Here is an 18350-nt window from a genome sequence, read left to right on the forward strand (position 1 = left end):
TGTAGGTTCAAAAACCAGAATGCCAATAAAAAACTCAAAATGTATTGGTTTTGTAAAAGCACATGATTGTAAGCCAATCTCATGATTTTAAGTGGCCTAATTCATTATTTTTTCCACACTTGGGCTTGGCAATACTGGAACTTATAAAGCCCCCTCACCAACCAGATCACTCTGCTACTCCACAAGGTACAACTTCTCTTTACTCCTTCCAGCTCAGAAACCACTACATAAGGAAGAAAGTCCCAGCACTTTCCACAGAGTGCCTCACCCCTCCAGAGCAGTCAGAGACCTGCCTAAGGACCCCCAGCACTTTCTGTAACATCTATCCCTCAGCAGGTCACAGGGAACGCACGAGCACAGACAATAATGGCAGTCCCACCCGCCGCTTATAGCGGGTGCCTTTATGACGAACAGAAGTGACACTGGAGAACAAGTGAAGGATACGGGGCATTAGAGAGCAATGCCCAAGCATAGTGTGGTGCTTGGACCAGCACGGGGGCTGTCCTTAGCTCCTTAGCTGACTGTGACTGGGTTCAGGAAGGGAAGGGATCAGCCGAGCACTGCGGAACGTTCTGGGCTCCTCAGCAGTGCTGGCACAAGATGGCCTCTGCTGGGTGCCAGCGACCTAGAATGTTTACGTTAGGAGACGTCCTGTCAGCCCACGGGGTGAACAGATGGAACCCACAGCCTGGGGCTTTTTAGTGTACAGTGGGTTTTCTTGGGCTACAAATACTGATTTGGGGTACCGATCCTAGAGCAAAAATGTGCAGCTAAGATGCCATTTTCTCCCACCACATTGTGTACACCCAAAGCTGTTTAGAAGTGGACTCCACTTACCCCAAATCCTATCTCCTGTCATCGCAAGTGATGCCATGCTATCCCTCTCCGTCCCCTCCCACTTCCCTTCCTGTCCCACCCACATTCTCCCTTCATGCTGTCTCCATCGTCTGTCCCATGCTCATCCTTATATTGACCTCCCCTCTCTCTGTTTCCCTCTTTCTGGCTCCCCCACCTGTGTCCCTCCCACACCCCCCAGTCTCTTGCTGCCTCTTGGCCCTCTCCAACCCCTTCAAACTCCTGCCCACTTGCCCAACCCTAGAGCCCTTAGAGTGGCCATCTTCCTAGAGTGCAGCCTGGCTTCAATCTCAGTGAAAATAATAAGATATGGTAACAATCATGACTCAGGGTAGCCTCAATTCCACATACAGAAACTAAAGGGGAATGGCAGCCATCTTGACTGAGAGAAGCCTATGGCCTCCATCCCATTGAGAGTAATGGAAGATGGCAGCCAAATCACCACAAGGGCAATATTCACAAGAAACACAAATACCAAATATCGTGAGAGTTGGAAACTCTGTGCTCCCCTAACAGAGGGGGCATCACTAGCCACTGAAGCCAGCCTCTCCAGTCCTGCCTGGCTCCTTTTCTGCTGAGGTGGTTCGGGGGGATGGAGGGACAGGCTGAAGAACCACTGCCTACAGTCAGCTGCTGAGATGGTGCCTGTGTTCTCAATCCTGCTTGAGGAAGTGGGGCTGACTGAGCTGGGAGAGGGAAACCGCAATCTAGTGCCCGCAGAGATCTCCAAGCACCCTGACTGGGGGGGGGGAGGGATGGAACAGGAGGGACGGAACAGGAGGGACAGGCCCTTCTCCCCTCGCCTTCTCTCTGTAGCCGGCAGGGGAGCGAGGTACCTCAGAAGGAGAAGCAGTGCTGAGGGGAAAAACTCACCCAGAGCCTATGCAGCCCCGGGACATGGCTGGGATTCAGTCCAGCCATTTACTAAGCCAAGCTATCAGAAATCTGGGAGAGTGTGTGTTGGCCTTTCCCCTCATAAAAGCTCTGTAGTAGGAAGGGGCAGATGAGCTGCCTGCCTGCCTCCATGGCGGGGGAATGGAATCACCAGGGACCACAGAGGATAGGGCTTCCCCAGCTGGTAGGTCTGGGTCAGGTCACATGGCAAGCAGGCTGAAGTGCCCATTGTTATGGTTCTGTGTCCCTCAGCACCATGAAGAATGGGCAGCAGTTAAAGTATTTCACAACAGACAAATCCCCCACTACACCAGCCACGCTGGAGCGGGAGAGCCAGATGCCCAAGCTGAGGAGAGAAGTGGGAATTGTTCTCCTTCCCGCTCTCCCTCACTTGAGTCTTCAAGAATGGGATTACACCCACCAAGCCAGTAAGATTCATGCCTCTCTGAGCTGCATTCAGGCTCTCCAGCCATATTAGCCCAAATGAGGCTCTGATGGTGGGTTTAAGTAGCTTTGGAAGTTCACTTCTCAGCAAGTAGAGCACCGGTGACAGAAGAGCTGCAGATAGAGAGTTCTAGGCTAAATGTGGGAAGCACACATTTTAGCAAAGGGATTATTAGGTGCCTTGAAAAATTGATTTCTATAAAACCATCTTAATTGAAAATGCATTTTATTAGCACAAAACATCAGAGGACTAATTTTTCAGTAAATATATACCACTCAGCTCTGGTGCATTGAAGCAATTATGTATTAAGCAGTATGCCCTGTTAATCAGGAAGGTGAGCATGTACTGATTAACATATGACAGCCTTCCATACACACCAAGAGTCATCATCAGCATGATTTGGACTTCAGATGTTCTGCACCACAGCACTGACCTCTACTACACAAGCTAAAGGAGCACCATTAGCTAGTAGCAATAGTATACTGTTATCCTCTATATCAGCGGTGTCCAATAGAAATTCAATGCTAGCCACATTTGTAGTTTTGAATTTTTCTTATTCGCCACATTATAAAAAAGCCACATGCATTAGCCACAATTCAATAGCCTATTTGCCACATGTGGATAGTAGTGAACATATTGGACACCGCTGCTCTATATGAACCAGCCGCTAGAGAGGTGCAACTTTACAAGTGTGTTATAAATACATACCCTGTGGGGGTTAACACTCACAGTACAGATAAAGTGACATGAATGGAGAAGAGAGAGAATCTCTTACTAGGACAACCTGGTTAAGTGTGACAAACAGAGGAAATGAAGAAACAGGGAGGATAGGTAAGGAACATGGAAATTATATGCCTAAACTAATTATATTCATCGAGCGCCTACTAAACTGCTCTCTAATATTTAATGCTGCAATTCCTCCCTTTTTAAAACAGCCCGGAACCAAAACATGAGTAAAACCCAGTTGGAGGAATTCAGAGACCACGCTAAATGTCTGGGCCTTCGTGAAGAGGAAATAATTTATGCACCATGGCAGAAGGTAAAGTTCTCATTATGGATCAGTAAACATCCTCTCCCCATCTTCAGTGCCACACAGCAATATTCAGAGGGGTAGCCATGTTAGTCTGTATCCACAAAAACAACAAGGAGTCCAGTTTTCAGAGTAACAGCCGTGTTAGTCTGTATTCGCAAAAAGAAAAGGAGTACTTGTGGCACCTTAGAGACTAACCAATTTATTTGAGCATGAGCTTTCGTGAGCTACAGCTCACTTCATCAGATGCATAACCCACTTCTTCAGATGCAACAATATTGTAACCCTCAGGAGCCAGGAGGGAAAAGGGGCCAGCCTCAGCTACAAGGAGTTTCATAAAAAATGAATAAATAGCCTTAGATCACCGCAATGTATAGTCCAGGGGAAAATTTCAAAAGCACTCAAGTCCCATTTTCAAAAGTGACCTAGGCACTTAAGACCCTAAATGTCCTTGTAAAATCAATTGGATTTAGACACTTAAGTGTCTAAATCACTTTTGAAAATGGGACTTGGGTGCTTCTGAAAGTTTTACTCCCAGAAAGCAAATCTTCATGTGATGGACACACATATTCACAGAACAATGCACTAAAAATGTGTAGTTTGTAAAGATCATAAACCCAACCACCACCTCCCCCCCTCAGAACAGGAATTAAGTACAGAATTTAAATACAAAAAGAATATACCCACAGACACAACCTTCCACTATCTATAATATCTTACATTTCTATAGTATCATTCATATCAGAGTAATTTATAAGCCACACATTCAAGGAACAACTCACTTATCACTAAAATGGAGCCATCTGTGGGAAGGAACATGGCAACTGCTAACACCACACTGCACAACAATTTAGAACAGGGTTTCTCAACCCATGGGTCAAAACCTAAAATTGGATCACCAGAATGTGTTAGAGTCTCATGTGGCAGCTCCTGTCCTATGGGGCTGGCTGGGCTCGCCTCCCTGCTCCAGGCACTGCCATCTCTGGGGTCCCAGCACCACTCAGGTTTGGCCCAGGAATTTGGGTAGGCCAAATTTCAGTGAGTGGCACTGCAACCCCAAGAGGCAGGTCACAAGTCCACTCACACAAATATGATCCAGTCAGGGGGGCGGGAGGGATCCAATTTAAGTGGCACTGTAAGCCCAGGGGTCGCAATACCTGAAGTGGAGAGCCGAGCCCAGCCAGCCCCACAGCACAGGAGCTGCCACTGTGGGGTGAGTGCCCAGGCAGGACACCCCCCAGGGCAGGATCTAACCAAAACCACCCCAGGGCAGGGCCGTAACCAGGGTGGGGCAAGTGGGGCAGCCACCCAAGGTACAAAGCTACGGGGGCAGCTTGGGTCAGTGAGGCTTGGTCAGGCCAGCCCCGCGTGGCTGGGCTCGGAGGGAGCGCCACCTCCGCCCAACTCCTCAGCTGGCCACCCAGCTTGTCTGGGTTCGGGGGGAACACAACCAAAAAGGAAAAAAAAAAAAAAAATCAGGGTGCTTGCTCACCCTGGGTCCTATAATGCCTAGTTATAGCTTGGTCCCAGGGCCTCCACCCCCAGGTTATTTATTGGGTCGCAACAGGCCATAAACATTTACAAATGGGTGCTGAGCCCCCAAAAATTTGAGAACCCTGGTTTAGGACATAGCAGGAAATGAAGAATGCTAAAACTAGCTGACCCTGCAGGAGCTAATTTAGCCAGAAAAAGTTACTCAGACCGGAATTTAAAGCTACAGATCTCAGTCTGGATCTGGCAGAAAGTGTCAGCTGAAAGACAAAACTCTTCAACAGCACATCATCCACCCTCCTGCCCCCATTTCCATTCCAAAGCATTCCTTCAGTACTGATTCCAAAGGAGGAGCACTCCCTGTCCCCACTGAACAACCAGCCCCACTTCCTATAGAAGTTTGGGGTTTTCTAGGAGGTCTCCCACCCAAGAAATAGCCCAAGGGTGCTGGAATTTGAAAGATTTAATAAGAACATAGCTCAAGACAGTAGAGCCAGACCCTTTCCCTGTTCCAGTTAATATACACACCTGGTTCAGAGGCTTATGTCCAAACAAACTACTAAGATCTCTAGGTAACTTTATAGTCCTGGCAGGCATACATTCTTTTCCAGACAAAATGGTGGTGCAGGGATAACTCTTACCATATGTGATCCAGTGCCATCTCCTCTGCTTCTTCAGGAATGTCTGTTCCTAATTTGTACCTGAATCCAGCTTCAGGTGGTCTCATTAGGCAGCCCACCACTTAAAGGTTAGTAGAGAAAGCCTAGTCCCAGAGAGAATTTGAGTACTTCCACACCAGAGTAATAGAGGAATTTCTCATGGGGAATCTCCCACACTTTCATATGACAATTAAGGTCAAGGGGAAACAAATTACTGAAAGGAAAGCTTTGAAACAGTTGCCACTACTAAATTGAACAGAATTCTAGAAAGAATAGTCAGACAACCTGAAGCCTGTGTCTCGATTTGCTCCTTCTTTCCCCTTTGAGCAGCCAGCTCTCCTGGTAAGCCAATTTGTAATCACCTGTGGAGGTAGCGACTTGTTCCCAACAAGCTAATTATGGGTTGTTGTAAACTTAAAGGGACAACCCTACATTTGGACCAAATTTAAGTTCTGGTAAAAATCATAAGTTTCAGAAAAACCAATAGGAATAGTGCAGATCAGTCTTGTTTTTTCAAAGTTCTGATGAACACAGGTGCTTTCAAATAAAGAAAGATTCCCCTGCAGAGTCTGAGACCCAAAACCTCTGCAGCCCTAAAAATTTAAAAGTGAAAGTGACTATACCAAAACTAGGACTGACTTTGATTTTCCTTAGCCAGGCTGAAAGAAATGCAAGTGAACAGAGCAGAAGTAGTAACAAGCATAACAGGTTTTAAAATGTTACATTTTCAATCTAGGACATCAATATTAATATAGTTAAAGAAATATGTTGACGGGGGATTTAACTTCAGTACGTCTTTTAAGAGTACAATTTTTTACCTAATTCCTCGAGCTTCTAAAAAAAGGATTTCACCCTTTTTAATTCATATAGTTGTTTTCCCATATTCACTTTAGGGCATGCTTAATGTAGAGGTCACAAAGTAGCATTACTGTTGTTACGTATAGTTCCTACTTTATATTACAGACTTAGAAGAACTGTTAGCTGCAGTTCTAATCCCACCCAGAAAAAGAAAAAAGTTCTGTGATCACAGATCAGCAGAATCCAGGGAATGGCGTAGGAGAGGTTACAGCTACTGTAACAATGTTAACCATGGGTAAAGCACACAATTAACACAGGCCCAGTTTCTCCCAACAGGGTGACCCAGTTCCTTTGGGGGCTAATTTATTGCTGAGCAAAAACTCAAAGAAAAAAAAGTGATCCTGTTGCTCTGGAGAACTCTCTCTTGTTGGTGCCATACTGACATCAATTGTATTCGCTGCATATTTTTCTCAGAAGGAGCTGTGCCAAATGAAAGAAACCAGACAAACGATTCCCCAGGCAAGGAGACCCCAGATGCAGTCCAAGGATAACTCTGAAGCTAGCGGAGCTGGACATCAGCAACTGACCACTTAACCTCTGCAGCAAATAAAAGTTTTCCTAATTATTTCTGCTGTGTATTGTTGATGCAACATCAGGGGAGTTGTTCTACTAGATAGATAGATCAGGGTTAGTGAAGAGAGATCACAGCTAGTTTTGATTTTCCTAGTTATTTGCAAATAGACAGTTAATAGGCCAACTTTCCACATGCTGGACAAATGGCTGTAACCATGGTTGCAAACCAGCGTGAAACTTGGACATTTCTTCACTGCTGGCTCAGAGCGCTGAGTTTACACTGATGGTTCAACAGCACCAAATGGGAAAATATTTCCACTGTGGAAAGGCATTGATGCCACGCAGTGTTGTGATCACCAGAAGAGGGCACTCCTGTACTGCTACTGCTCTAAAAGTTACGGTACCTTGTCTGTGGGGAGCTTGAAGGCACAGTGAATGTCATACACAGGGGAAAGCCTCATTTCTATTTTCCTTTCAAACAGCTGGATAGTGTACAGCAGGCCAAAGCGTAAAATTGAAGCTTACTTGGTCACAAACTTGGCCACCAGAATTAGTTATCTGTTCCTATGAGGAAATTCCTTTCTAAAACTTGTAGACGTGAATTAGAATCCCAGGTCCAAAGGATGTTTGCCCATTTCAAGGTCCTAGTAGAATGGGCAAGGGAAACTGGCTGACCACTAGGTTAGCAAAAACGATGACCATGTCAGATCTCTAGGAGCCTACACCAGTGGGGGTTCCATCATTCAAAAATGGAATTGTTTCAATAAGAGGGATGTCATGAACAGCCTAATTCCCACTAACTCCAGCATATCAAAACCAGAGACAATCAAATAGCAGAGCATTTTATTACAGGCTTTCCCAGAGAAAGCCTGGGTGGCCTTACATGAGCACCTCACATCAGTTCATTAATGTAATGTCACAGCCCTGTGAGGTGGGGAAGTTTTATTGTTCTTGAGCCAACTAAAATGTACAGATTAAGTGACTCACCATGGCTTGGCTCACCTGTGACAAAACCAGGAATGGAACTCAGTTTGCCTTAGTTCCAGTCCAGTGCTTAAGCCCCTAAACTAACTTTCCTCCTCCTTTGGGATGAAACAGATCATAAGAAATGCAAGGAAAAGGTGGAGTAGAAAGTAAATCCTTTCTCCACAGAGCTAATCCCTCCTAGTTCTAGGGTGGTAGGTATTTGAAATTGCAGTGCTCACTAATCAGTTTTGTTCCTTCATTTCTCTAAATAGGGGAGAGGGAGAATAGGTGTCACTAGTGGTTCCTTTAATGAAAATGGAATTGTAGAGGTTTTTAATCTCTCAGATGTGCCCCTCATGATCTCAGGGACCAGGTACAGGGCCAGCCCCACAATTAAAAACACCTCTACCAGACTGACAGGCTGGCTTAGCACTATGCCCCAAAGGACAGAGTCTAGCTGAGTGCTCAACAGGAGGCCATTAACTCAGTAACACTCTCCACTGATAATTGCCACTAGCCTTTAGACTAGAGGATCCAATCTAAGGAATGCTAACTCAAATGCCTCAGCTGATTTCAACTCCAAAAGGCAGTTTCTCAGATACTTAGGATACAACCTTGCTAAGGTTTTACAAATGAATAAAACTCCTCAAACATCTGGAAGTACATAGGGAGCCAGCACAGTCCTTGGAAGGCTAGTGTAAAATGGTCCCCGTGGTTAATTTTGCTAAGCAGGTGGGTGGCCATGTTCTTCACCAGCTACTGTACTTGAATGGTCTTCCAGTGCTCCACATAGAGCACTTCATTGTTAATGGACACTGTAAAAAGCACATCAGGACAATGCCCTTTAAAACCCGAGTGCTGATACCTTGACGGTGCAGTCAGACTAAATAAAATGAACTACAGATCCTCTATGCAGAAAAAAGATCCAGCTCTTGAACATAATGAGAACCGGGATTCACCAGCGCCCACTGCACAGACAATAGGTTGGTAATAGGATATGCCTGACTCATTCTCATTGCCACAGTAAACATTTAGTTCTGGTTATACCCAGGTGTTCCCTTGACTTAGGATTCAAAGGGGATTCTGCTCTGACAGCCTTGCTGTCAATTACCCTCAGTGAAGGAAAGGGGTTTTTAGGAAAAAACTGGCCCCACAGACACTCGCACAGCACCTGTGGTGCACACTCAGAGAAAGGCAGGCACATGGTAGCTTTGATAGACCTTTATTAGCAGACTGTTCCCTCCGTGAGGAATCTCATTGGTTAGATTTGTGTTCTGACAACTTCCAGTTACAACTACAAAGACAGTCACATTTTGCATTGATTTTTGTATTCAGAATATTCCCATTAGGCCACACTGGTAGGAAGGAGCCACTGCAGAATTAACAGTTGGTCTCGAAGAGGGAGGTGGAAAAAAAATCATGTCACTAATCCAGGTACGAAGTTAGATTTCCATCCGGCAAGAACAGACAGCAAGGAGAGTACCTAAGGACTGAAGGTTCTCCATACCGCCAAAGCCTGTCACACCAGGAGCAGCTGTCAGGAGTGCCTAATGAAGCCCTTCCCGCTCCCACACCCAAACTTCTCCATTAGTGCCTGTGTGTGTGAGGACCACTGGGACTCAGCAGCAGGCCTGCCCACTCGCCCTCAAACAGAACTGCAGCAGCTTGTATCCAAGTGCAAGTTTCCTTCCATGTTTCTGAAAACTGGCAACTTTTGTCTTTTTATTTTAAATCCCTGAGATTTTTTACCTCCCCCACAAAAATTCCAATCAACCCTCTCTCAATTAGCCGTTGAGACATCAACATACACAGACCTTCCATTTCCCCAGCTTGAGCCATCCACAGGATCCACAGCCATCCACAGGAAATCCTCTCACTCACACACATGCGAGGCAATTCCAGAGTAAGGCAAGCCTCAAAATCCGTGTCCCTTGTCACAGTGCACTGTTTTCTAGCTAATCAGTTCCCCTCTCTTCTATGGCTTACTGCTACAGGGAATTTCTCTTGACTGACTGAGGCCCTTCAATAACCACCCCAGATATAAAAAGAACAGCTCAGGCTTTAGGGGAAGAGAACACTAGTGACCTCAGTGTCTTCCCCTGCTGCTGAGCTGTGTGATGGTAAAGGTGCAAATGGGTAAGAAAAATACTACACAACTTTAAATAGGAGAAATACAAGGATAGTAACAATGTTTAAACAAGTCTATAAAAATAGTTTGACATAACTCTGTTTAAATAAATACAAAATAAATATGATTTAAGCAGTATGACATCAGTGGAATGTGACGCTGGTCCATTTTGCCCCAAAATCAAAAGTTGGATGAGGATCTCCTGGGCCCCAGAAGCCTGATCCTATAGACTGAAGTAGTCCATAATACAGTCAGAGAAAATTTTAAAGCCATTCCTTTCCCTTCCGCCTACAAAAAGCACCCTCTGGGAGAAAACGCAAGCCGTCGTCTTCAAACCCCTGACGAACCCAACCTCCTCCCAATGTCAGCTAACATCCCTTCCCACAACAGAATTACTCCTAGCCTGGGAAATCCCTGTCCCTCAAATGCAAACCCTAACTCCAGTCTACAAAGAGATCTAAAGAGGGATAAATAGCAGCTTAGCTGCAGGGTTTGGAAAGGGTCAGTCGACCCCCCCTTGGGACCAGGCAGAACCTTGTTCAGAGTGCCACGCAGGCTGAAGAGCCTTCTCCCATGCTGTACCAGGAGCCCAGCTACAGAGATGGACAAGAGCAGCAGAGTGCAGTCAGTTATTCAGTGAAGCCATGCATCAAGGCAACAGTCCTTCCCTTTCCAAAACTCTGCTGGGCATGAATGACAAACCCATCTAGCATGCAGCAATGCAGGCGTGCAGGCGCTAGTCTGCTGCTTCTGTTAGTAAGTGCATCTTGTTAGCAGGTTTATGAGAGAGACTTGATCTGCCCTATAAAAATAAATAATCCTAATTTGCCACCAGGCTGGCCTAAGTAACCTTCAGCCTGAGCGGAGGAATTACTGCTCACCAGCCCTCAAAACTGGTACAGTTTAAAAGTTACATTTCCATGTCAGTGTCTTGGAAGCAGAACACGAATGTCTCCTACCCAAAGAAATACATGTAAACTTAATAAATAAGTCTGTGTGGTGGCAGCACCAACACAAAGTTTGTACAATTTTAAACAGGTAGGAGGCTAAACAATGGAAAAAGAAACTCCTTCAGCATGTCAAAAGCTGCTACAAATCTCTAAGCCAGCAGCTCTGTTCCTACATGCAAGATCCCCACTCTACTAGGCTGCTGGAAACTGACCTCAAACTCGCAGCTTTAGACACAACAAGGAGTCGATCCCCTGGTCTCCCAATTGGTCCCTTGTATGTTTGAAGGACCACTTGATGGTTTAAGCAGAGCTCTTGAGTAGCAAGATGGCAGAGGACACCAAATCCTCTCCATCCCAACTCACACACAACTGGGTTTTCACAGCTTTGCTTAGTCAGCTTAGTGTCGACACATTCACAGAATGAGAGATGGCTATACACCCCAGGATTACAGCCCAAGATTTCAGAGTTCAGAATCCTTGTCGTCTCCTGGTCACCGTGACTGCACCCCCAGAGTCATCTTCAAGTTCTCATAAACCACGTAGCTGATGCTTACGGCTGGGATCACCTTCATGAAGTTCGGGGCCAGACCCCGATAGAGGCCAAATGCTCCCTCTGTCTTTAGAATGTGTTTGAAGAGTCCCCTCATTGTCACCTCTGGAGCTCCCTCCACTGAAGCTACAACAGAAACCACAAGAAATAAATAGAGCATGGATTAAGGCATGTTGTAAGAAAATGCCCATCTCAAAAGGGATGTGTTAGATTTGTTTATTGCACTCACATGAGGACAGATTCTTGAGGTACACTGGCCATATAGTTACATGACCGTGTGTGATTAGGCAGCAGAATGAGGCCATGCCACATATGCCTGCCATTTACTTACACACCCACCCCCACATACTCTCATGGGCTGACTAGAGCACACAGGTAAAAAGAATGAAAAAATGGCTTTGTTATAGGGGCTCTGGGTCCCAGTGCCAAGAATGGCACAAAGTTCACATCCTTCTTGATCCTTGGCCAACAGATATCCCAGAGTTCAGCTGCACAGAAACATTAAAATATGCCTTAATTTTACAAGTCCTTCCAGAACTCCACTGATGCGAACATAGTGGCAGTCCAGACTCTCTGGAATTCCAGAACAGTTCTTACCTTGAGCCTGCATGCGTGTTCTCACGAGAGCCAGGGGATAACTGGCTAGCTGCCCACAGGTGCTGGAGATGGTGCCACAAGCCAGGAGAACAAACACTCCAGGGTCAGCACTGTTCACAGCATAGCGTTGTAACCAGGTATTTTTTAATGTCTGGAAGAAGTAAGTCAGGTGTTAGCTGAGAAGGACAGGGCGTAGAGCATCAAGAGACTGGCCCACATGAGGAGAGAAGCTGGGATTGGAGGCTTGTGGAGATCTATGCAACGTCAACTAGAAATAACTGCAGAAGAGAAGATCCTAGCTTGTCAGATTTTCTTGAGCAGCTGCTGCTGCCACTGCACCACCATCTGTGAAAGACACTAGTTAGCAGCTTTGCTGCAGCGACTCCCTCATCCAAAGGGCAGGGCCATAGATTGCCACAAGGCTTGTGCTGGCATTACCTTTTTTTCCCCTAGGCCATGTGTGTTAATCTCGAGGGGCATGTGCAGAATTTAACCAGGAGGGTTTTATACTCCTACGTTAGCGACAGGCACTACATCTCCCTGCTTGTCCCAAAAGTGAGATGTCCCAGCCCCAGAGAAGCCAGGCAGGCGCCATACCTCATAGACTGCCAGGTCAATACCAGCATATGGAATGATTCCTAGCATGTTGGGGATGTAGCCTTTGTAGAAGGCAGCCATTCCCTCCTTGGAGAGGATGTTCTTGGCGCAGTCCAGCATGCCTGAATACTGTCCTGTCTTCCGCAAGGCCATTCGGGTCTTCAGAACCTAACACAGCACAAGAACACGCACACTGTGAATGCCTACAACCACACTGGGAGCAGGAACAGGTCACAGTAATGTCATGAAGGGAGCACACCACCACAGGGAGTGCCAGCAACTCCATTTCATGCATTGCTAGAGCCCTGTTACTGCCTTTAACACCCAACACAATTAGCCTCACAATGTGGCATTCAGCTCACATTACCACACATCAATTTCTCCATTTAATGACTCCCCATCCCGTCCCCCATGTCATGGAGCAGGATGCCAGCCGCCAGCCTCACCTCCATTGGGTAGATGCTGCTCTGGGCAATGACCCCTGCCAGAGAACCAGCCACTAGCCGCTCGTGAATTCCCAGCATTTCCTGGTCAGTGCCAATGAACCGCTTGATCTGTAGAAGCGAAGAAAGATTATAATAGAGGGGGGCTTCTCTGACTGGCTGGACCACATAACACCTTCCCTCCTCAGCATGGGCCACAAGCTACCTCCCTTTTCACTTGCTGGGTCTGTCACAAGCTGGAGAGGGAAGTGTGAACACCAACTCTGTTCCAGCCATGCACTCCATCACTTCTCTGTGACTTAATGCTGCCCATTTCTCCAGCTCTGCCAGGGGGTGAGGTGTGAAAGGCACTGTTCCCACCACTGGAGAGAGGAGATAGCCAGGCCTGGGCATAGAGCTCATGCCCTCTGCCTGCCCTCAGTCTTCCTAGAGGCACCATACATTTATATCCTGACTGGTGGGTTACCATCCGTTACATGGCTCTACTTTGGGCAATCACTCGGATGAAAAGGCTCCTCCAGCTCCCACGTGGCCTTGGGTCTAAGCTTCAATATGACCTTTCCCTTACCTGCTCATAAGCCATGAATTTGATGGCAGACTCTGGCGCAATCTTCAGGACATTGATGCCATTTCCCCGCCACAGCGACTTGGGCCCGCCCTCTCGGATCATATGGGTAAAGCCACCAACGATGCACATGTTGTTACTGCGGGAGGCATGGACCTGGCAGGGAGGAAGAGGGAGAATTCTGATTAGTGCTAGTCCTGATTGCCACAGCTGCCTGTAATCCAAGGACAAAGGGCATTTCTTATCTACCCAGAGATTTAGCAAGCTTTAACCCTTCCCAGACAACATTTATTTTAAAAAAAGGGGGGGGGGATTTTTGGGTTTTAAGTTTGTGATCAGTTAATTGATTAATCCACCTGAGCCCCCAGCCCATCACAGCAGGAAGGGGAGGGAAACATTCTTGCACAGACACCCTCACAGCCATGAGCTCTGGTACAGGGAGAAGAGGCTTCTCAGTTAAGAGACAAGGACAGTCACTAATGACTGCATGCCTAAGCAAAGTCCAAATCCCTGCTGCGTAAGGTTGATTACATTTATCTCTGCCCTACAAGTCAACTCAGTCATTTCCAGGGGCCGGTTCTCAAATCAGCGACTCCTCTTGAACCAGTTCCATGGAACTAAGAGTTCCCAAGGCTGTAAGGTACAAGATGGTTTAGCTAGGACCAGCGATGGCGCTCTCATCTGCTCAGCTCCTAAAGTTTTCATAACATTGTGACAACTAACAGGTCAAGAATGGCTTTTACACAGCTAGAAATGATATTTGGTACAGACCAAAAGGCTGCCACACTCCAATGTGGAAGTAATGAGACTGAGTCCAACCAGAATCAGTCACTTGTCTGGACAGACAGTTTCAGGTCTGCTGCTAGGATCCATTTAATTGGACCAGTGCCCTAAGGGAAGCAGCATGTGCACCTTGATAAAACAAAGTTGTCCTTGGTTTTTGCCCTACCTGCATGAGTACTTTTAGCCGGTCCAATGGAGCCGTGCAGGTTCTGGACACTGCACCTGCACCTCCACCCGCGACCAGATGTCTCCACCACATACCCGTCTGCCTCTCTTCCACTGTGAACTCATCTGGGACTGTCAGATTCTCTCCCACATCAAAGATCTGCAAAGGAAAGAACAGAGGTGTTGAGAAGTGCTTGGAAGGATAGAGTTAGGTAGGTAGCTTCTTGTCACATCCTCAGAGGTCCCGCAGTCAGTCACTTACAACTTCCCATAGCTTGAATACTTAAATAAATAGCTGTAAAGCACTGAACATGAGCTTAATATTCAAATTCCCAGTCTGTTTGCAAAGCGTAGCTGATGTGTTTGACCACAAACAATAAAGGAACTGCCAGTGACAGAGAATATGCAAATCACCACCACATAAGAATAGCCATACTGGGTCAGTCCAGTCTGATCATATCTGACAGGGGTTGGTGCCAGATGCTGCAAAGGGAATGAACGAATTGGCCAATTTCAAAAGATCCACCCCTGTCATCCACCCCCAGCTTCTGGCATTTGGAGGTTTAAGGACACCCAGAGTACAGGATTGAGTCCTTGACCATCCTGGCTAACAGCCATTGACAGACCTATCCTTCATGAACTTATCTAATTCTTTTTTTAACTCACTTATACTTTTGGCCTTCACAGCATCCCATGGCAACGAATTTCACAGGTTGACTGTGTGTTGCATGCAGTAGCATTTCCTTTTGTTTGTTTTAAATCTGCTGCCTACTAATTTCATCAGCTAACACAAGAACTGGGGGTTATGGGAGAGGTAAAGGACACTTCCTCCATACCATTCATGATCTAATAGGACATGGGGACCCTTCACATTTTAATGACTCCAGTTCAGGAGGCTAGGGACTTGCCAACCCTTTGGGCTGCCCCAGTACAGAATGCCTAACTTTAATGATCGAAGTGACCAACCAAGGGCAGTGGGGCGTGGAAAAAGATCTGAAGCTTTTTGAACCTTCTGGCACTCAGCCAGTCTGCTCTCATTACACATTATAAAAAGCACTGAATAAATATATCAAGGAAGGGCTGGTGCCTGTCGTATTAATTTCTGGTATTGGCAGGTCCTGAACTAGCAGGAACTGGTCTGAGCTCTCAGAGCTGTGATCCAAGTCAACCTGCTCACTTTTCCCTCCCTCAGAAGGTCCAGTTGTCACCTGTGCCAGGGACTGCAGAAGCCATGCCAAGGAGATATATAAAAAAGATAACGGAGAAGCAGAAAGCGACCAGGCTTCTAGAGCTAGAAGGCAGCTACTGAACCAAGAAGAGAATGATGGGGACTTGGTAAGTGCTGCTGGGAAGTGTCACTCTTATCAAGAAATTGGAGAAGGATCAGGCCTGCTTTGGTGGAGGAATTTTTATTTCTTTTACCGTGGAGTGCTTCCAGTATAGGATGATCTCAGGAATGTTCTCCACTGGGTGCAGCAGGTGATAGTCTCGCCACTCGTTCCAGTCAATTGTCATAGTTCCATTTTTATCCATGCTGCAAAAAAGTGTATTACAAGCAAATGAACAGGAGATGGGTGCATGGCCTCACTGAGGGAGAAACTCCTCCTCACCTCCCCCTGGGTTATTCAGGGCCCCTCCCCTCGCCCCAAAGTAAAACCTTCACAGGGCAACTACTGGAAAGTGTTACAAGGGTTGAAAGGTACAAGACGCTGCTAGGGAATCCTCTCCTCCCAAGCCACACAGAGTCGGGGAATATGGCTCATTTTCTCCCTCCCCACTAGCCACACCAAAGGATTTGTTGTGCCCCCTCCCACCATGGTTAGAAAACAAAACAAAAAAAACACAAAACAAAAAATCCCTCCGGCACTGCAGAGAAGATAAGGAACTGGCAGAGACTAAAGTTACACAGGTACTTACTAGGTGACAGGACCCCAGAAATGGCCTGTCCTTATTCTGACAGACAGGCAAACAGACAGAGGGAAGGATGGCAAAGGAAAGAGGAAAAACAGGACAAATAAGTGATTGTTACAGTGTTAGCAGCATAGTGCTAAGCATTTCAGTATAGCAAGTAAACAGTCCCTCTCCAGAGCAGCAAGCTGTGGATGACAGGGTAGAGGCACACGGGATGCTGGTATGATCAAGTACATGCCCTTCTCCACAACAGGCTAGCGAAGGATCTTTAACTGCAAGGCTCTAAGATCTGGGGGTGAGGGACTACAAGCATTCTTCTCCATTCATTCTATGAACGCCTCAGAACCTAGAAGAGGACTGTGCATAGATGTAATTCCCACCTCCCCAGAAGTATCAGATGGTAGCCATGCTGGAGACAGAATACCATCTTTATAGCCCAGGGGTCTGATCTAGCATCACAAGTCACTATTCTTATTCATTCTATTTGACCAATGTTCTTGCTCTTTATTCCCCCCACCTTTTATTCAAGCCTACTGACCAAATGGGTGGTTGTTCTTCAGCCTCCATAGTGCGCTACAGTTTTCAATACACAGAAGATTGAAAAAATGCAGTGAGAAGGGACAGGTCCGAGGAGGGAGAGCTGCCGTCATTAGGGAGAGTATACCGGGAGGAAAGTGGAGATAAGGTCATTCTTTACATTTCCTTCTCGTATGTGCAAACTGAGGAGTAGGAGCCAGCTGAACACTCACCTCTTGAGGATCTTCTCGGCCTGCTGTTCGGAGATCTTGACTCCCAGGTCCCGGAGGGACTGCACGATCTCCTGGGCATCAATACGGCCTGCAAAGATAGAAGCCAGTGAGCCCAGAGACCATTCACCCGAAGAGGCTGTCAGGTTGGCCTGTGGAGGCCAGTGATCGTCTAGGACTATTAGGAAGAGCCTCACCATCATTCTTTTTATCCAAGCTCTTGAAGACCAGCCTCAGTTTCTTCTCATGATCTTGGAGATAGTGAACAAACTCCTCGAAGTCCAGCTGCCCATCCAGGTCCTTGTCTCCAGCTTTCACAATTTTCTGTTTTGGGGACATCAAAACAATCAGTTCCTTGCTCATTCAGATAGGTTTACCCCATCCTTCTTCTTTAAGACCCCTCCCCCACGTAACACTAATCAGTTAACTAGACAGACAGTAGGACGCACATGCAGCATCGAGAAAAGTTCCCCTCCAAACTGGGCTCCGCTTTACCCAGGAAGTGATCAGCATGGAACTGTGCCAATCATGTGTGCAGCAAATTGAGGGCAGGAAGGCAAGGACAAATTGATTCCAGGCACATATCTTCACAAGTCAGCATACAGACTGGATTACTCATAACTAGCTAAATATCTGTTGCATAGGTAAGTGTCAGACCTGTAGTAATATACAGCCCCCTATGCCGTAGATTAGAATTGTTCAGGCCTCTGTCTGAGATTCAAATAGAAGCACTAGGACTGCAGGAGGCTTGGATCATAGAACCTCAGGCAGATTTTCCCCCTCCCAATCCAAGCTTTTAGTTAAAGAAGAGTTTTCTTCCTCCCCACGGTGCATGAAAAGGAAAACCAACACTGGGAATAACCAATCCCAGCCAGCAAGAGCCTGTGGCCAAACTGAAGTCCATCTCTCATGGACAGTGTTAGTGATAAAAGCTCCTAGGATGCCAGCATGAACTGGTTTAGCCACCCTGCAGCTATACACTTATGTAGACCTGAATTGCACAAGGTCGCCAGAGACACAGACAGGACAGAGCACTTACATTAAAGATGGGAACCTAGCCCAAGCAACTGGGAAAAGATAGGGAACTTTGGCATACAGAGCTCTCACGCCTCGACTAATTCCAGCATGAGGAAATAGCACATGGCCTGGCCTGCACAAGGGCACATAGCTACTTGTTAACCAGGCAGGGGAAAGCCAACCTGCA

General features: G+C 46.6%; 1 protein-coding gene across 3 annotated transcripts in view; it reads right to left on the minus strand.

Annotated features, from left to right (window-relative positions):
* Window positions 1–8917: 8917 nt before the first annotated feature.
* SLC25A25 (solute carrier family 25 member 25) overlaps window positions 8918–18350 on the minus strand; it is a 35167-nt gene continuing 25734 nt past the window's right edge. For all 3 annotated transcript variants that reach the window (XM_073314709.2, XM_073314710.2, XM_073314711.2), the window contains exons 2-10: window positions 17344–17470; window positions 17150–17237; window positions 15912–16023; window positions 14491–14649; window positions 13545–13697; window positions 12980–13087; window positions 12534–12701; window positions 11937–12087; window positions 8918–11465 (exon numbers count right to left, since the gene is read on the minus strand). In XM_073314709.2, the coding sequence (XP_073170810.1) occupies window positions 11281–11465; window positions 11937–12087; window positions 12534–12701; window positions 12980–13087; window positions 13545–13697; window positions 14491–14649; window positions 15912–16023; window positions 17150–17237; window positions 17344–17470 (1251 nt within the window). In that variant the 3' untranslated portion in view covers window positions 8918–11280. The remainder of the gene's footprint in view (window positions 11466–11936; window positions 12088–12533; window positions 12702–12979; window positions 13088–13544; window positions 13698–14490; window positions 14650–15911; window positions 16024–17149; window positions 17238–17343; window positions 17471–18350) is intronic.

Source organism: Lepidochelys kempii, chromosome 16 (assembly GCF_965140285.1).
Source record: "Lepidochelys kempii isolate rLepKem1 chromosome 16, rLepKem1.hap1, whole genome shotgun sequence".
Taxonomy (NCBI): domain Eukaryota; kingdom Metazoa; phylum Chordata; order Testudines; family Cheloniidae; genus Lepidochelys; species Lepidochelys kempii.